General features: G+C 42.1%; 1 protein-coding gene across 1 annotated transcript in view; it reads right to left on the bottom strand.

The window, feature by feature from the left end:
* LOC126251807 (dipeptidase 1-like) overlaps window positions 1–19,642 on the bottom strand; it is an 800,440-nt gene that overhangs the window by 59,500 nt on the left and 721,298 nt on the right. Inside the window, exons 6-7 of the mRNA XM_049952451.1 lie at window positions 13,784–13,853; window positions 6,804–6,980 (exon numbers count right to left, since the gene is read on the bottom strand). Of these exons, the coding sequence (XP_049808408.1) occupies window positions 6,804–6,980; window positions 13,784–13,853 (247 nt within the window). The remainder of the gene's footprint in view (window positions 1–6,803; window positions 6,981–13,783; window positions 13,854–19,642) is intronic.

The following is a 19,642-nucleotide window of genomic DNA, read 5'->3' as shown; positions in this document are numbered from 1 at the left end:
CAAATATATAAATAGTCAGATTTCTGGAAAGACATTTGTATGTCCATTCAATGTGGCACTCTGCCTGAAGAAATCTGCAAGTGCTAGATGCATCAGCACAGACTACCAGTTTTGTCAGTCTCTGATTAATTTTAGTAAGTAGCCAGAACTAATTATATTTGATGTACTGAAACTAATTGAAATAAATGGTGGACACAGATACTCATTGGAATATTTTCCTATGAGGCCATGCAGAAATTTGAACCTCTTTCTTAAGTCATAATTCTCATTTACTGCAGTAATACTCTCTCCCTCCCTGTGTGTGTGTGTGTGTGTGTGTGTGTGTGTGTGTGTGTGTGTGCGCGTGAACGCGCGCGCACTCGCGCGTGCTTGTTTGTAAATGTGTGGTTCTGTCTAAAGACCTTCTTGCTAAAAAGCTGTGTGATATACAGATATGACACAAAATGGCTTAATAAGCAAATTTCAGTAAAGCACACATGAAAGCACACATGAAAAAACGTTTCCACCACCCCGGTTCCCAGAACTTTTGTCGATATTACAGACACAGTCCCTTTGAGTGTTCAGAGATATCACTAAACCCTCCCAAACATGTAAACAAACATGCATGAGCAGCGCCTATTAGACGGAGCGGGTCTGACAGCCGATCAGTTCTAGTCATTCCACCATGATTAGGTACACGGCTAGTGTCGTCTGTATTTCAACCATGCCTAGACGGTCAATACCGCGGTTCGATGGCGTCCACATTGTTACTTTGTGCCAGGAGGGGCTCTCGACAAGGGAAGTGTCCAGGCGTCATGGAGTGAACCAAAGCGATTTTGTTCGGACATGTAGGAGATACAGAGAGACAGGAAATATCAATGACCTGCCTCGCTCATGCCGTCCAAGGGCTACTACTGCAGTGGATGACCGCTACCTACGGATAATGGCTCGGAGGAACCCTGACAGCAACGCCACCATGTTGAATAATGCTTTTCGTGCAGCCACAGGACGTCGTGTGACGACTCAAACTGTGCGCAATAAGCTGCATGATGCGCAACTTTACTCCCAAGGCGAGGTCCATCTTTCCAACACGACACCATGCTGCCCGGTATATATGGGTCCAATAACATGCCGAATGGACCGCTCGGGATTGGAATCTCGTTCTCTTCAGCGATGAATATCGCATAAGCCTCCAATGAGAAAATCGTCGGAGACGAGTTTGGAGGCAACTCGGTCGGGCTGAACACCTTAGAAAAACTGTTCAACGATTGCAGCACGGTGGAGGTTCCCTGCTGTTTTGCGTTGGCATTATGCGGGGGCCGACGTACGCCGCTGGTGGTCGTAGAAGGCGCCGTAAAAGCTGCACGATATATGAATGCCATCATCCATGCGATAGTGCAACCATTTTAGCAGCATATTGGCGATGCATTCGTCTTCATAGACGACAATTCGCGCCCCCATCGTGCACATCTTGTGAATGACTTCCTTCAGGATAACGACATCGCTCGACTAGAGTGGCCAGCAGGTACTCCAGACATGAACTCTATCGAACATGCCTGGGATAGTTTGAAAAGGGCTATTTATGGACGACATGACCCACCAATCATTCTGAGGGATCTACGCCGAATCGGTGTTGAGGAGTGGGACAATCTGTACTAACAGTGCCTTGATGAACTTGTAGATAGTGTGGCACGATGAATATAGGAATTCATCAATACAAGAGGACGTGCTACTGGGTATTTGAGATACCGGTGTGTACACCAGTCTGGACCACCACCTCTGAAGGTCTCGCTGTATGGTGGTACCAAATGCAATGTGTGGTTTTCATGAGCATTAAAAAGAGCGGGAACGATGTTTACGTCGATCTATGTTGCAATTTTCTGTATAGGTTCCGGAACTGTCGGAACAGAGGTGATGCAAAACTATTTTTATGTGTGTGTGAAATTAGTCATGATAAGAAACATACTGAATTGTCCAGAGCAATAGCATCACTAGAGCATCAAACCATTAGACGAAGTACTGTTCTCGTTCTGAATTTGATCAGGATGACTCCACAGCATCTGAGCAGTGCAAAGAGTTCGAGTCTTTCGTCACCAGCAGATGCTGAAGGAACGGCGTTTCCTCTCTCTCTTCTTCATCGTGAAGTTTAACTCTGTTCCTCAACTATTATTAGACAGCAAGTGTAGCAACGGTATTATGTTTCATAAGCATTCTCAAAGCTGGTTCTTTTTCTGCGAAGCACGCTACCTGACAGAAATGGTGAAGCACCCAGAAGGAAAGGAGGGAAACAATAGAGAATTCACGAGTTGAGAAGCTATGTGATCTTATTTCAGTAATCAAAAAATTGATTCAGATATGCAAAGTCTGCAGTATACTTTTCAGCATTATCTGGACACCCTCTGACATGGGTGTTAGCAAAGATTTGGATTGAATGGCTGTAACAAACCAGTGACCTTCTCCTGAGGCAGGATGGCCCACAACTGCTGTAACTGGTCCTTGAAATTCTGAATACAGGCACAGGGACGTAGTTGCCGTTACATCTGGTTCCACACTTCTTCTGTTGGGGCAGATCTAGGGATCTTGCCGGCTATGGAAGCATTTTAATATCACACATGAATCATAGAGTGACGTGTTAAGTGTGAACGAGTATTGTACAAATTAACTGAAAATTTATATTTTTGTAATTTTGACGGTTTTCACCAAGTATTAGCTGTTATTAATATTATTTAACTTAAGTGCGTTTTAGATGAAATCTGACTACGTTTCAGAACAGAACTCAACTGGAAATTAAAGTTACTTATGGTGTCTGCGACATGCTAACAGACGTGATGCTGGTGTAATCATATATCTTAAAGAGTCGCCCCCTTCGTCTAAGGAAATTCTATAATATCTCATGTACAGTAGTTAATCCATTCCCTTCGCTTACGGCCAACACACTGCGGATTTTTACGTTCTTTCTCAACATTTGTGAGTGGAGAACACACGATCTTCGACAAAATAAGTAAGTTTACGTTTTATGTTCCGTTAATAACGAACTAATCACGCATCCGTCGCTGATCTTACGTTGTGATCCATCTGGAATGAGTTCATCGCCGACATTATTTTACACACTAACCTTCCTTCTTTTGGATAGCTTGAATTGCATTGAGGATAAGACGATATGTTAGTTACATTACAATAGTAAGTAAGTAACAGTAGACATTTCTTTCGTGCTCCATAAGCTGTCATCTTTGAGTCAACGTGACATACCTTAAATGCACTGCTCTTCTTGTGCATTTGCTATACTGACTCGTTGGATGGATCTACTCATTTTGCTTTTCAAAGTACTTTTTTATGAGTGCGTCGTTCTTCAGAAGTCCCAAGGAATACGATGAGAAGACTGATACGTTCTGCATAAATTGAACGGACTAATTATTATTCGTTCAACTTAGGAGGGGGTACTTATCTCATCGAACGAAGAAATTAGTAGATAAATCGCTTTAAAACTGGAATTTTATCGTTCTGTGAGAAAAAGTGTTGTGGTAGGGCAACCGCTTAGATAAAGGATGATGACAGTTTCGAGATATATGAACGGTCCACTGCAGATTCACTACACTCGTGAAGATTCAACGCTGAGTAGAGGTATACAGTGAGATGCTGAAACACAAAATCAAAGCAAAGGAATGAACCTTCCGAAACGAGTAATTTCGCTTCACGATAATGCACGCCCACATGGGCAATAAAAAGAGCGGAAACGATGTTTACGTCGATCTATGTTCCAATTTTCTGTATAGGTTCCGGAACTGTCGGAACAGAGGTGATGCAAAACTATTTTTATGTGTGTATGAAATTAGTCATGATAAGAAACATACTGAATTGTCCAGAGCAATAGCATCACTAGAGCATCAAACCATTAGACGAAGTACTGTTCTCGTTCTGAATTTGATCAGGATTACTCCACAGCATCTGAGCAGTGCAAAGAGTTCGAGTCTTTCGTCACCAGCAGATGCTGAAGGAACGGCGTTTCCTGTCTCTCTTCTTCATCGTGAAGTTTAACTCTGTTCCTCAACTATTATTAGACAGCAAGTGCAGCAACGGTATTATGTTTTATAAGCGTTCTCAAAGCTGGTTCTTTTTCTGCGAAGCACGCTACCTCACAAAAATGGTGACGCACCCACAGCAGATTCACTACACTCGTTAAGATCGAACGCTGATTAGAGGTATACTGTGAGATACTGAAACACAAAATCAAAACAAACAACAAAATGAAGCTTCCGAAACGAGTAATTTCGCTTCAGGATAATGCACACCCACATACAGCTAGGAAAACACAGCAATACAAATCTCGGTTTTGACCTGCAGGAACACGATCACTACAGTCCAAAACCTAGATCAAAATCATGTGCACCTTTTGGTCTGACGAAGGAGACTTTCGTATCCACATTGTCGTTGAATAAAGAGCATGAGATGGCGGTGGAAGAGCGGATACGCACGATGCCACAAAAATACTTCCAGGACGGAAATTGGACGCTTGGGTAGCGGTTCACGAAGGGCGTGGAGGTTAAGGGAGATGTTTTGCTTCATTTATTCTTATCGGTTTCCTTTCTTATCGAACTGCCTTTACTTCATGACTTATCCTCATACAATAAGAGTATATCAAACGTGCGGCAGCGAACTAAATAACACCTCTACGTATACAGGGTGGTCCATTGATAGTGAGCGCGCCAAATATCTCACGAAATAAGCATCAAACGAAAAAACTACAAAGGACGAAACTCGTCGAGCTTGAAGGGGTAAACGAGATGGCGCTATGGTTGGCACGCTAGATGGGGCTGTCATAGATCAAACTGCGTTTTTTTTTAGTAGTAACCCCCATTTTTTATTACATATTCGTGTAGTACGTGAAGAAATATGAATGTTTTAATTGGAGCACTTTTCTGGCTTTGTTTTATAGACTGCGCTGTAATAGTCACAAACGTATAAGTACGTGGTATCGCGTAACATTACGCCAGTGCGGACGGTATTTGCTTCGTGAAACATTACCCGTGTTAATATGGACAGTTTACCAATTGAGGAAAAGGTCGATATGGTATCGAAGTATGGCTATTGTGATCAAAACGCCCAACGGCCATGTGCTATGTATGCTGCTCGGTATCCTGGACGACATCATCCAACTGTCCGGACCGTTCGCCGGATAGTTACGTTATTTAAGGAAACAGATGTTCAGCACATGTGATACGTCAACCACGACCTGCAACACATGATGATGCCCAAGTAGGTGTTTTAGCTGCTGTCGCGGCTAATCCGCACGTCAGTAACATACAAATTGCGCGTGAATCGGGAATCTCAAAAACGTCGGTGTTGAGTATGCTACATCAACATCGATTGCACCCGTGCCATATTTCTATGCACCAGGAATTGCATGGCGACGACTTTGAACATCGTGTAAAGTTGTGCCACTGGGCAAATGGGAAAAAATGGGACGATGAGAGATTTTTTGCACGAAGCGCTATTCACCAACAGCGGTAACGTAAACCGGCATAATATGCACTATTGGGCAACAGAAAATCCAGAATGACTGCGGCAAGTGGAACATACAGCGACCTTGGAGGGTTAATGTATGGTGCGGCATTATGGGAGGAAGGATAATCGGCCCCCATTTTATCGATGGCAGTCTAAATGGTGCAATGTATGCTGATTTCCTTCGTAATGTTCAGCCGATGTTATTACAAGATGTTTTACTGCATGACAGAATGGCGATGTACCTCCTACATGATGGATGTCCGGCACATAGCTCACGTGCGGTTGAAGCGGTATTGAATAGCATATTTCATGACAGGTGGATTGGTCGTCTAAGCACCATACCATAGCCCGCACGTTCACCGGGTCTAAAGTCCCCAGATTTCTTTCTGTGGGGAAAGTTGAAGGATATTTGCTATCGTGGTCCACCGACAACACCTGACAACATGCGTCAGCGCATTGTCAATGCACGTGCGAATATTACGGAAGGCGAACTACTCTACTCTACTCGCTGTTGAGAGGAATGTCTTTACACGTACTGCGAAATGCATTGAGGTTGACGGATATCATTCTGAGCATTTACTTCATTACTGTGGTATTTACAGGTAATCACGCTGTAACAGCATGCGTTCTCAGAAATGATTAGTTCTCAAACGTACATTGGAACAACTGAAATAAAATGTTCAAACGTACCTACGTTCTGTATTTTAATTTAAAGAATCTACCTGTTACAAACTGTTCGTCTAAAAATGTGAGCTATATTTTTGTGACTACTACAGGGCCATCTATCACAAAGCGATAAAAGTGGTCCAATTAAAACATTCATATTTCTGTACGTACTACACGAATATGTAATAAAAATTGGGGGTTCCTATTTATAAAAAACGCAAGTGATATTCGTTTGACTTATGGCAGCGCCATCTAGGGGGCGGACCATTGCGCCTTCTGGTATTCCCCTACCAGCTAGACAAGTTTCGTTTTTTGGAGCTTTTTCATTTACGCTTATTTCATGAGATATTTGGCCCGGTCACGATCAATGGACCACCCTGTATACGTAGAGGTGTTATTTAGTTCGCTGCCGCTTGTTTGACATACTCTTATTGTATGAGGATAAGTCACGAAGTAAAGGCAGTTTGATAAGAAAGGAAACCGATAAGAAGAAATGTGTAGTGTACACTTAAAAAATATTGCTGAGCAGACGAGGAGAGACACAGTGTTTATATGTGGTGTGTGTCGATAATGTTGGTTCTTGTTTCATCTACAACACAAGGGTGGGCTTGCGAACTATGTTTACGGCTAGGCTGTAGATAGTGGAGCCCGCTGACCAGTTGGTGCAGCACGTCGTCGGGAACGTTGCGCGAGTTGTTGCAGAGCGCGTAGACGCTGGAGTGCGAGAAGATGACGGGCGCCTGGCTGGTGGCGAGCGCGTCCTTCATGGTGGCGACGCTCGCGTGCGACAGGTCCACCATCATGCCCAGGCGGTTCATCTCGCGCACCACCGCCTGCAACACGGGGGGCGCGTCAGCTGCTTCTCTTCGACACATCCATCCAGTGAACGTGCGTTACTGGGCAACAGAATGATAGACTACAGCACTGTGGAAGAGAGACCATAATTTAGTCATAAAAACGTGAGAAAATGTAGCATAGACGAAAACTAATGTTTATTATACAGAACGTACCACAAGAATATTGTGTACAGTAGCTAACCGAATATTTTGTATAAGCCTCTTTAGACTCTTAGGGATTCACACTTAGAGGAGCCTATAAATATACTCACTAAAGTATTTCTTTTTAACAACTAGAGTAAAGTGACATTGAATTCGGCAATAAACAAAGACATTACTAGGTTTGAAAATATTACCATGTAGACTACTCTTTCCTATCTAAGGACCAAAATGTTGTTTTAAAACGCTAGAGCAAAACATGGAAGAAGTTGCAGTTGGACTTCAAGCTATACGTAAGAAATGTCCGAATACTCAAAACACGTCGGAATACTCAAAACCTTCTAAAAGAATAGATTTAGCCACCCATTATACAGTTTATGACATTACTTTGACTAGTAAACGTAACGAACATTTATGTTAGATTCAACATGATTTTGCTTGTATACAGAAGTAATAATAGTCAGTGTTTAGTCGCTGAATTACACTACAGGAAAAAAAAGAAGGCTCATCACATATCAATTACCCGAAAGGGAGGGAAATTTCTGAATATGATGTACAAGTATAGGAAAAAAAAAACATTACAGCACCCGAAAAATTGGACGCTTTGTTTACGAGAAAGAGCTTCACCAATTGAGCAAGTCAGTAACGCGTAGGTCTACATCTGGCCCTTATGCAAGTAGTTATTTGGCTGGGCAGTGACTGTTACAGTGGTTGGAATATCCTCCTAAGTGATATCACGATAATTTCTCTCCTCTCTCCTACAGTGTCAATGTCCAGAGCTGGTGGCAGGGCCGTGCCTAAATGGTCCAAGCGTTCTTAGTTGGGGAGAGATTCGGCGACCCTGCTGGTCAAGACAAGGTTTGGCAAGTACGAAAACCGGCAGTATAAACTCTTTCCCTGTGCCGTTCGGTTTTATGTTGCTGAAATGTAACCACAGGAAGGCTTGCCATGAAGCTGAACGAAACGTGGCGTAGAATATCGTCAGCGTACCGCCTCGCTGCAAGTGTGCCGCGGGTAACAACCAAATGGATCCTGCCATGAAAAGATGTGGCGATCCAGACAATCACTCCTGGTTGTGGAGCTGTATGACGGGCGACAGTCATTTTGGTATCCCACCACTGTTCAGGGTGCCCCCTGACAGATCTTCGGCCTCGAATCTCGTTAAATGTCGCAGAACTCTCTTGAGTGATGTCTACGGCTTTGAACTGAGTTCTGATGACTAGCAAATACATGTCCGGAAACGCTCCAGATAGCAGTGGGATACCATTCTGACTGTCACCCACTATATAGCCCGACAACCAGGAGTAGTGGTTTCGATTCCCATCCCATTTCATAGTACGACAAATGTGGTTGTGATCCGCTGCATCATTATAGGAGAGCTGCGCTTACATTTTGGCACGGCGATATTTAATTGTGGTTGTCTTCGTGTTTTAAAAACTCTGCCCTGGTCAGAAGAGTTGCTGGATCTGTCACCAACTGAGAATGTTTGGAGCTTTATGAACAGATCCCTCCGATCACCTCACGATTTTGGCGATCTATCACACCAGTTGGGCAGAATTTAGCACGGTGTCCCTCAGGAAGAGGTCATGCAACAGCTTTAGGAATCAATGTCAAGTGGGATTACTGCTTGCGTAAGAGCCAGAGGTGGACCTAGGCGCTACTGACTTAGTTGGTGAAGCTATTTTCTTGAATTGATATCCAATTTTTTTTTAAATTGTAATTCTAAACGTTTTTCGTCTTTATATGTACATCACATGTACCGATTTCCGTAGCATTTGGATATTTCTTTCGTGGTCCGTTGTTTCTCTTGTCTTATAAACTTAAGGTAAATTATTCATTGTTGACAGAAACAGAAAAAAAATTTTTATGCAGTACCTCCATGCCTGATGCCTCCCCTCCTCCCATTCGGGCTATGTGTACTTCATGTACGACTGAGGGTGTAGCTATCGTCCATAATTTTGGATGTGACAGTGCTATATTTCTTTTCATCCATGTGAAATATAGTGAGTTTGATGCTTCCACAGTGTGCTTCCCTACCCACCCACCATCCCCTTTTTCTCTTCATTTCTTAACTCTCTCTGTTCAGTAAAATTTTGGAATACAGAAATAAAAGTCACTTAGGAATGATGTGTACAATAAGTTCAGGGATACTAAGGAGAAATGGCTGCGTAGAAAATGCGAAGAAATCCAAAAAGAGATGTCTGTCGGAAGGACTGACTCAGCATGTAGGAAAGTCACAATCTTCGGTGAAACTGAAATCAAGGGCGGTAACGTTCAGAGTGCAACGGTAATTCCACAGTTAAGTGCTGAGGAGAGAGCGGATAGGTGGAAAAGAGTACATTTCAGGCCTCTATGAGGGGAAGTCTTGTCTGATGAAGCGATACAAGGAGAAACATTCATTGATATAGAAGAGACAGGAAATCCAGTGTTTGAATCCGAATTTAAAAGAGATTAGAAAGACTTAAGATTGAACAAGACAGAGGGGATAGGTAATATCAACCAGAATTATTAAATTCAATGGGGTGAGAGGCAACAAAATGACTACTCACGTTTATGTGTATAATGTACGTCTCTGGCTATGTTCCACCAGACTTTCTGAAAAACGTTGTCCTCACATTTCCGAAGATTGCAAGATATGTCGTATAATCAGCTTAACAGCTCGTGTATCCAAAATGTTGATAAGAATAATATGGAGGAGAATGAGAAAGGAATTTTAGATGTGTTAGATGAAGTCCAGTTTGGCCTTAGGAAAGGTAAAGGTACCACAGAGGCCGTTCGGACGTTATGTTGATAATGGAAGCAAAAAGGAAGAAAATGTCAAGACAATGTTTGTAGGATTTGTCGATGCAGAGAAATAAAATGGCTCAAGATGTTCTAATTTGTCAGCAAAATAATGTAAACTATACGGAAAGGCGCGCAATTTCCAATACGTATAAGAGCGCAGAATGAAAAATAAGATTCGAAGACCAAGAACAAAGCACACGCATTAAAAAGTGTGTAATTTAGTGGTGTAGTCTTTCGCCCTACTGTTCAATCTAGAACTCGAAGACGCAATGATGGAAAACAAAGATAGGTTCAAGAGTGGAATTAAACTTCAAGGTGAAAGGATAACATTGTTATCGTAAGTGAAAACAAAGAGGTAGAATAACAGTATCTGCAGTCTATTGATTACAGATCACGGACTGAGAGTAAATCGAAGGAAGGCGAAAGTAATGAGAACTAGCAGAAAAGAAATGAGCGAGAAATTTAACATCATAAGTGGTTATCACGATGTATATAAACTTAAGAAATTCTGTAGCCTCGGCAGCCAAATAGCCCATGACGGACGGCGCAGAGAGGACGTCAAAGGCAGACTTGAACTACCAAAAATGGCATTCCAGCCGATAGAAATCTACTAGTATCAAACATAGGACATAATTTGAGAAATAAGTTTCTCAGAATGTACGTTTAGAGCACATCATAGCATGGACTATAGAATAACCGGTACAGAAGGGAATCGAAGCATTTGACATGTTGTGCTACAGATGAATGTTGCTAATTCATTGGAATCATACGGTTCGCCATGAGCAAGTCTCCACAGGATCGGCGAGGAAAGGAATATATGGAAAAAACTGACAAGAAGATGGGACGGGATGCTATGACATCTGTTAAGGCATCAGGGAATAACTTCCATGTTATTAGAGGGAGCTACAGAGGGTAAAAAGTGTAGAGGAAGACACAAATTGAAAAACATCAAGCAAATAATTGAGGACGTAGTTTGCAACTGCTAGTTTGAGGTGAAGTAGTTGACGCAGAAGGGGAATTCGTGGTGGGCCGGATCAATCCTGTCAGAAGATTGATTACTTAAAAATATAGTGAGAATTGCTTTTATTTTATCTTTTGATAAATTTTTGACGATGCATGACTACAATAGGCTGAGAATCATCATATGTACCTAAGTAATGGAATATTTAACGAGTGATAATAAATTTTATATCATTTAAAATGTAAATATGTTTAAGATCTGTAGGAGGTACATTAGCATACCTATTCTTAATTTGTAAATGTTTATTGCGTATTCTAGTTTTCCGACATGTTCCCCATCACAGAGGATCTGCTTATCACTATGGATCTATAGGAACGGGAAGTTCTGCTTCTACCGCATTACAAAGTATTCCAGCAAGAGTACCTGGAAAGGCAGCAGCGATATCCAGGCCGAACAGCTCTTCCCCAGCAGGCATTTTGAATTCTGTCACGGCAGTTCCACGGCGCATCAACTGATACGCTTTTTGAAGAATGTCAGGAAGGCTACGATGTGGCATTTGTATTACACGGCTATATTATGTGACGTATCCCGAACCTTCAACACCGTGTGGTACGAGATACCATTCTACAAGCTTCTGGACTTTCGTGGAATTATTCATGCCCAACCACAGCTGCAAAAGCCCTGGTACACATATCAAACACGCTTTCGGCGTTATCTGTCTTTTGATGACTTTAGTTTCCTTCACATCCATTAGTTCTAATTTCTGCACAGTGTCTGTAGACAACCGTCACAATACAAAGTTATCGGAATTTGAAAATGTTGTGGTATACAAACAGGAGAGTGACTGGTGCATGCACATTTCATATCAGCTATTAAGTGGTTAAAAAAGAATAACAAGATCAAATCTCTAATAATAATTTATATATTCATGCTCAGCATCTGTTTTCACAAAATTATGACTATTTTCACTCATTTAAGTCCAGAAATCACACAAAACAAAAATTCTTAAGATAGCATAAATCGAAATTTTTCTCACACACACCAACTAGTTCGACAATGGGTCACGATAACCAACAAAATATAACTAATTCTTTGCCTAACATTTTTATTTATAATGACTTGGCGTTATGTTTACCACGCACATAAATGTGTTCAGTTTAGTTGCGACACACTGTCACCTAAGAGGCCTGCGACCATGAAGTAAATTACGGAACTTCTTATACGTTGGGTCGCTTCAAAACAACACGTCCCTTCCTGCTAAAATAGTTTTTACCCAAACCTCAATGTATCTTCAACGCATGGTCGTAGACGTATGGTTGACGACATATGGAAGTTTTGGTCTGGCCGAGAGTCGTCCACGGACAGCCAAGTGGTAAGGCGACCGCTCGCCATAAGCGGGAAATCCGGATTCGTGTCCCGGTGTGGGACAGATTTTCATTGTCATTCTGTTCCGCAGCCGATGGTTGTCCTTATACGCAGTTGCGAATTCATTGAATGTACCAACGAATTTTTTCGTGGCAAATATGTAGAACGTAGTTGTGACCATGCATTCGACACTAGCATGGACTTGGATCGTAAAATTTCGTATCCTTGCACTTTTCGGCTAACCTCATTGAATGCTGGAGCTTCTACGACCATGAAGCATCCCAGTACAATCTGCCGTCACCATCGCTCTCAGCAGTTTGAAGAAACACCTACTTAATGAAGAAATTAAAATATTTTGGAACAAGAATTCAATATGTTGTTAAAAATATGCCTATAGTCTTGTGAATACAAATGTACAATGGCACTGTATTCCTTCCTTGTTTGTTTAAAATAATATTTCATTAATTCTTGGTTAATGTGATAATTGTTGTCGGTAGTGATTAAGTCTCGCATCAAAGTTTGTGCAATCAAGAAATTCAATATTTTTCAGTACAATAAACCATTTTGGTAAAACGAAAAGGCAGCTCGTTCGGTAAATAACTTGTCCAAGAAAGGCAAGGGATCCGGACTCGAGTCCCGGCCTGCCATAAAATTTTAATCTGCCTGGAAGGCCATATTCCGCAGCAAAGAGAAAATTCATTCTAGAAATAGTTTATTATTTAAAAATGCTTACCATGTTTAGTTACAACTAGGATTCAGCAGCTACATTACAAATTTTCTCGGCACTCGATTTTATAACGTGATCCGGTCGTAAAAGATGAACGATCGCCACAATTACCTTGTTTAAAAACATTGAAGTTACAAAAGTAAATTTATATTTTTGTTTCAAATGCGGCATAACCTCAAGAGTTTATGATTTACCAAATAGTTATACCTTTTCTCCGTAAATTTATTTTATATGCGATATTTCGACTAATCTTGCCCGTTCTTGCAATTTAATTTGTTTTATTGATTGTACCTTTATAGATGGAAATTTCGGACGATTAACATACTTATAAGATACCGAGAAGAACTGATAAAAATCTTCAAAGGAATAAGGGACCCGACATTTCTTTTGGTATAGGTTAGAATTTATGGTCAATTACGAAAATCCCCTAAGCCACCGTGCGACTTGCAAATAATGTTCTGGGACATAACGAAATCGGCCGAATACTCTCCTTTCCTTTTTACGGTTACCTCATTTCGGTAAGTGATATAAAAATGCAGTAAACGGTCCACAAGAATGCAATATATATCTTGAACGGCATTTGCCATTCGCCGACCATTAGTTGAACTCGAGGTGGTAGTAAAGCGGAGACCGCGCTCCCAGGGAGCCCCGTAATGGACGGCGGGCCCGCCATTTAGAATTCCATTAAAACTTTGCCCGAGCACCTTAACGCCGCTCGCCTGGATCATCCAACAACGCTATGATATACCCATCGACGCAACTTTGCATGTATTGTTCGCCTGTTAAGCTGTTTCTCGTAATTACCTTTCCAAACTGAGTGAGTCCGCCGTGCTCAGGAAACTTGGCTTCGTGGTCAACGGAGGACGAGTCTGCCCTGCAACAAAGAGTTGCCAAAATTAGTCATCGTATTAGGTTGACGAAATGTTTCATAGTCGTTCATACACAGTTTGGCTATCAAAGATATGTATTTAAGTAACAACTATCCACTGTTATGTAGTGGAACCATACATAATACTAAATGAAACTTCGCTACTAAAACGTCATGTTTTCAATGAAGTCCCTTAAACATGTAACCAATCACGTCAATTAACTAAATCAGCATTATTAGTATACTATCTTCAAACTGCCGTACTAAAATTATGTTTTTGTCAACATGTGTATCAAAAGCACCAAAACTTTGTTCATCGTCTTCTGATCTATACTCCAACTAAATACCAAATATTATAGGCATATTTATAAGGTAATTAAAGGATTCTAGTGCTTTTCAGGCCAAAACTAAATACCAAGTAGTTGGGCTGCCATTGCTAAAATTTCAGGTATTTTTTTCATGGCCTGTCCGAAAACATAAGCTACTTTTAATACGAAAGAAATAATGGGCGAGCGTATTATATTAATGAGTTGCGCATTATGACCGCCTGTCCGCAAGTCAATAAAAAAATGGCTCTCAGCACTTTGGGAGTTAATATCTGAGGTCATCAGTCCCCTAGACCTTAGAACTACTTAAACCTAATTTACCTAAGGATATCACACACATCCATGCCCGAGGCACGATTCGAACCTGTGACCGTAGCGGTCGCACCGTTCCAGACAGAAGCGCCTAGAACCGTTGGGCCACACCGGCCGGCTGCAAGTCCATAAATAAAATATTTATTTTGCGTGGAGCGTTTCGCCTCTTTTTTTATACTATCACCAGTGGTCTGAAATACATAAGCATTTTGCTTTGTAAGGAGTACTTTCTACTCACGTTTTCTAATAATTAACATTTAAGTTACAGTTTTGACCTTTTGCTCAATACGCGCTTCATTATTTTCTGTGTCGGTTAACATTGTTCTACATGTGCTCCTTCTGTAAAGCAGATGAAGCTGACATCCTGTCTATAACAATGGACACCATTTTTAGTACAGGATGAAAAGTGAACACACGTTCTCCCTCCATGTTAACTCGTCTATGTTATGAAGTACTCCCAACTATGGGACGTATTTCCGAATGCCTAGAGTCAAAGACTATATTTCTCTGTGTGTGTGCGTATGTGTGTGTGTGTGTGTGTGTGTGTGTGTGTGTGTGTGTGTCTGAGCTTTATGTAGATGTCTGGTTCTCAGTTGTCTGTATGTGTCTGGTCACTTTTAAGTTGTTTCGTTTCTCCTTTGGCTTTTGAAATCTGACAATTTTTGATAATTTACTTTTATTGGGTGGCGATATTTGTAGTGGTTATTAATTCTGATAATTACCAAGTTTTTCATATATTTTTGGGGTAATGGCTATATTACTTTAAAGAATTTGCAAGTGTAGAGTGAAAAGTGTCGCATTTGACATCTGATATTTTTTCTTTATATCTCGTGCTAAAATTCCTGCTGCTTCTCGTTCCGACAAACACTGCGTTTTAGCGTACGCGAATGCTGAAATTCGTCTGATTGTTTAAATGTGTTTGAAGGACGTTTGTTGATTTATATGCCATATAGAGGTTTGTATCCTTAGGAAGTATCATTCTACGTGTAAACTAACATATAGTTTTGTGAGAAGAAAGTATGTGGGCCTTATTGAGTTCATAGACACAGCTTGACACATTGACATTATACCACGTAGCTAGAACGATAATTAGTGTACATTTAATAAGATTGATTCAGATTACGTAACAAACATGAGTTTCTTTAGTATATCTCCCGGAAAGACGACTATATAATTACTCAGGACATTGAAATGATGTCACTATGCGCTAGAGTTTCTAGTTTCGATGCACTTTAGAAATATGAAACACATCTTGCATCGTTTATCTTTCCTGTTGTAGCTCATCTCATTAATTAAGACTTGTAGCGGAGTGGCTGAAAACATCTTTTGACGCGCAACTAGGGACAAGATTAACAGAGAAATCTGACACAAGTATATTAAATAAGCGAAAACGTTCCGGTGAAAATAGACCTGCAGACGAATCATTTACATCATCTACTTCTACAACAAAATGTACAAGATTACTCCGCAATTCACAATTAGGTGTTTGGCAGAGGGTTTGTCGAACAGGCTCTAAATTACTTAATCACTATTCCACTCTTGAACAGCGTTTGGAAAAAACCTACACTTCATTTTTTCCGGTCGATTTCTGATTTCTCCTATATTATAATGACGATCATTTCTCCCACTGTAGGGAGAAGCCAACAAAAATATTTTTACACTCTAAGGAGAAAGTTGGTGACTGCGAAGATATGGTTGTGAGCCGCCTGTGACTTCACTATGAAACATAGTCTTGTAATAAGGCTCGAATTTCAAATTGGTCAGTTGCTTGGGACAATAACATGTAACTACCGGCCGCGCGGTCAGAGGCGTCTTGTCGCGGATTGCACGGTCCCTCCCGCCGAAGGTTCAAGTCCTCCCTCGGGCATGGGTGTGTGTGTGTTGTTCTTAGTATAAGTTAGTTTAAGTTACTTTAAAGTAGTCTTTAGGTCTAGGGACCGATGACCTCATGAGTTTTATCCCTCAGGATTTCATCAGCATTTGAACATTTGTAACTACCGCGAGAAATGCATGGTTGAACACAAATGCGATTTCCAGCGACGCCTAAAGGCTACTCTGGTGTACTTGACCATGAACGACCTATGGAATGTCCTCGACATGTTGCGAGTGCCAGTCGTGCTCAGAACAGTGTTCTGTGTATAAGTGAGTGCGTATGTCGTAGGTAAGTGAATTCCAACGTGGGAAAATTGTTCGTGCTAGTGAAAGGGAGCCGAAGCATTGGTGTTTAGAGAGACACCGTATCAAACAGTTGTACAAAATACAGTGAAAGTGGAAAAGCGTAATCCGCTAAGTCACAAAGCGGAAGGAAGCCTGTGTTGAGTAATCGTGACACATGCTCGCTGAAGAGGATTTTGACGAAAATTACGGGGATGACATCTGCAGGTATCACTGGAGAACTGAGTGTTGCACGCACGGATCCTGCCTGCATCAAAACGAAAAGAAAGGTCTTCCACATGCCAGGGAACGTCGGTTAATTGGAATTGCGAAACCACTCCTCAGTGCTACAAATTCCGTTGATAGGAAACCGTGGTGCCTAAGCCATAAAACGTGAATTACGGATCAGTGAAGAATGTCATTTGGTCACATAACTCTTGTTTTACAGTGTTTATAGCATCTGGCTGAGCCTAGGTGCGGAGTGTCACGTAAAGCGGCAGTTCGGTGATGATTTGGGCAGCCATACCGTGGGACTCCGTCGGCCTCATGGGCACTCCGTAACGTCGCATTACTGTTAAGAATTGTGTGACTGTTTTGGCTGATAAATTCCAAACCTTTATACAGTGGTTGTTCCCTAATTGTAATAGGGTGTTCTAAGACGACAAGTCCTGTTCATACAGCTTCCTTCGTCCAGGACGGTTTTATCAGCACGAGGCCAAATTCCATTTATCGTGGACACCACAGTCACCATATCTCAATTTTATTCATCCATTGTTGTGTATTTCGGAGAGAAATCTGCGTGGACGCTGTCCGTCTGCATCATCGTCCCCTGAAGTCACAACTGTTTTGCAGGACCTGTACTTATCCACGACTGGATGCTGTTATGAGAGCCTACGAGTTTCCTGTACCATGTTAGGTATGCTAATGTGTTGTGTACTGCTGTTTCCGTACTTCTTTTCAACCCCTCTAGTGGCACACTTTGTTATCGATAACCCTAATTCACGCAGGAATACGCTACTGGTGCCCCTCTTCACGAACCACACGTTTGTCTCACCTTTCCACACGCACCCCTCCGTTGCAGTTTCACCTATGGCATGGCAATCTGTATCGCTGAGGCCCGAAAGTAATCCCACCTACGGCAAGGTCCAATATTCATGAGAGGGTTGCATGTAACATAATATTATGTTGATAATTATAACTTTAATAACACCTAATAACAACACAAAAGTACATTTTCTTCTTGCAATAAGCGTTTCGCCTTTGTAATTTTTAAGAGATCTTCACTGGCTTGGAATACGAACAACTATACACCATTGGGCATTAAAATTGCTGTACCAAGAAGATGACGTGCTACAGACGCGAAATTTAACCGACAGGAAGATGATGCTGTGATGTGCTAATGATTAGCTTTTCAGAGCATTCACACAAGTTTGGCACTGGTAGCGACACCTACAACGTGCTGACATGAGGAAAGTTTCCAACCGATTTCTCATACACAAACAGCAGTTGACCGGCATTGCCTGGTGAAAAGTTGTTATGATGCCTCGTGTAAGGAGGGGAAAAGCGTACCATCACGGTTCCGACTTTGATAAAGGTCGGATTGCAGCCTATCGCGATTGTGGTTTATCGTATCGCGACATTGCTGCTCGCGTTGGTCGAGATCCAATGACTGTCAGCAGAATATGGAATCGGTGGGTTCAAGAGGGCTATACGGAACGCCGTACTGGATACCAACGGCCTCGTATCACTATCAGTCGAGATGATAGGCATCTTATCCTCATGGCTGTAACTGATCGTGCAGCCACGTCTCGATCCCAGAGGCAACAGATGGGGACGTTTGCAAGACAACAACCATCTGCACGAACAGTTCGACGACGTTTGCAGCAGCATGGTCTATCAGCTCGGAGACCATGGCTGCGGTTACCCTTGCGCTGCATCACAGACAGGAGCGCCTGCGATGGCGTACTCAACGACGATCCTGGGTGCACGAATGGCAAAAACTCATTTTTTCGGATGCATCCAGGTTTTGTTTACAGCATCATGATGGTCGCGTCCGTGTTTGGCTACATCGTGGTGAACGCACATTGGAAGCGTGTATTCGTCATCGCCATAATGGCGTTCACCCGGCGTGATGGTATGGGGTGCCATTGGTTACACGTCTCGGTCATCTCTTGTTCGCATTGACGGCACTTTGAACGTAAGACGTTACATTTCAAATGCGTTACGACCCGTGGCTCTACCCTATATATCTGGATACAGAAAATGTTCAACTGCTGCCCTGGCCAGCACATACTCCGGATGTCTCACCAATTGAAAACGTCTGGTCAATGGTGGCGGTGCATCTGGCTCGTCACAATACGCCAGTCACTGCTCTTGATGAACAGTGTTATCGTGCTGAAGCTGCATGGGCAGCTGTATCTGTACACATCATCCAAGCTCTGTTTGACTTAGTGCCCAGGCGTATCAAGGCCGGTATTACGGCCAGAAGTGGTTGATCTGTGTCCTGATTTCTCAGAATCTACGCACCCAAATTGCGTGAAAATGCAATCACATGTCAGTTCTAGTATAATATATCTGTCCAATGAATACCCGTTTACCATCTGCATTTCTTCTTGGTTTCGCAATTTTAATGGCCAGAAGTGTACCTTGGGGCGGACACGTGTCGGGAACGTGGCACTGTTTCAGGCCTCCTCCATGTTAACAAATGAAGTTATTCACACAAAGGTGGCGTCTCTGCGGCGTGTCGCTTCGTGATCCACGCCATATTCGTTTATACTCACGAGTGGCGCAACGAAGCGACACCTGTTTGAAGCGTTCAAATGGACGGTGTTGTTCACATACATTCAGGGTCATCTGATGTGCCTCGAAAATGTTTTATGTAAGAGATTCAAATCTACATATGTCGCTCTAGCTAGTGTCTCACTAAATCAGTTGCCTTTCATGTACAGAGTTAGAAAGCACTGTTTTAGGATTCACGCACATTCATTGCTATGCAGTCTCTCT

Source organism: Schistocerca nitens, chromosome 4 (genome assembly GCF_023898315.1).
Source record: "Schistocerca nitens isolate TAMUIC-IGC-003100 chromosome 4, iqSchNite1.1, whole genome shotgun sequence".
Taxonomy (NCBI): Eukaryota; Metazoa; Arthropoda; class Insecta; order Orthoptera; family Acrididae; genus Schistocerca; species Schistocerca nitens.
Note: the sequence above shows the minus strand (reverse complement) of the source record. Positions and strands in the feature narration are given on the sequence as shown.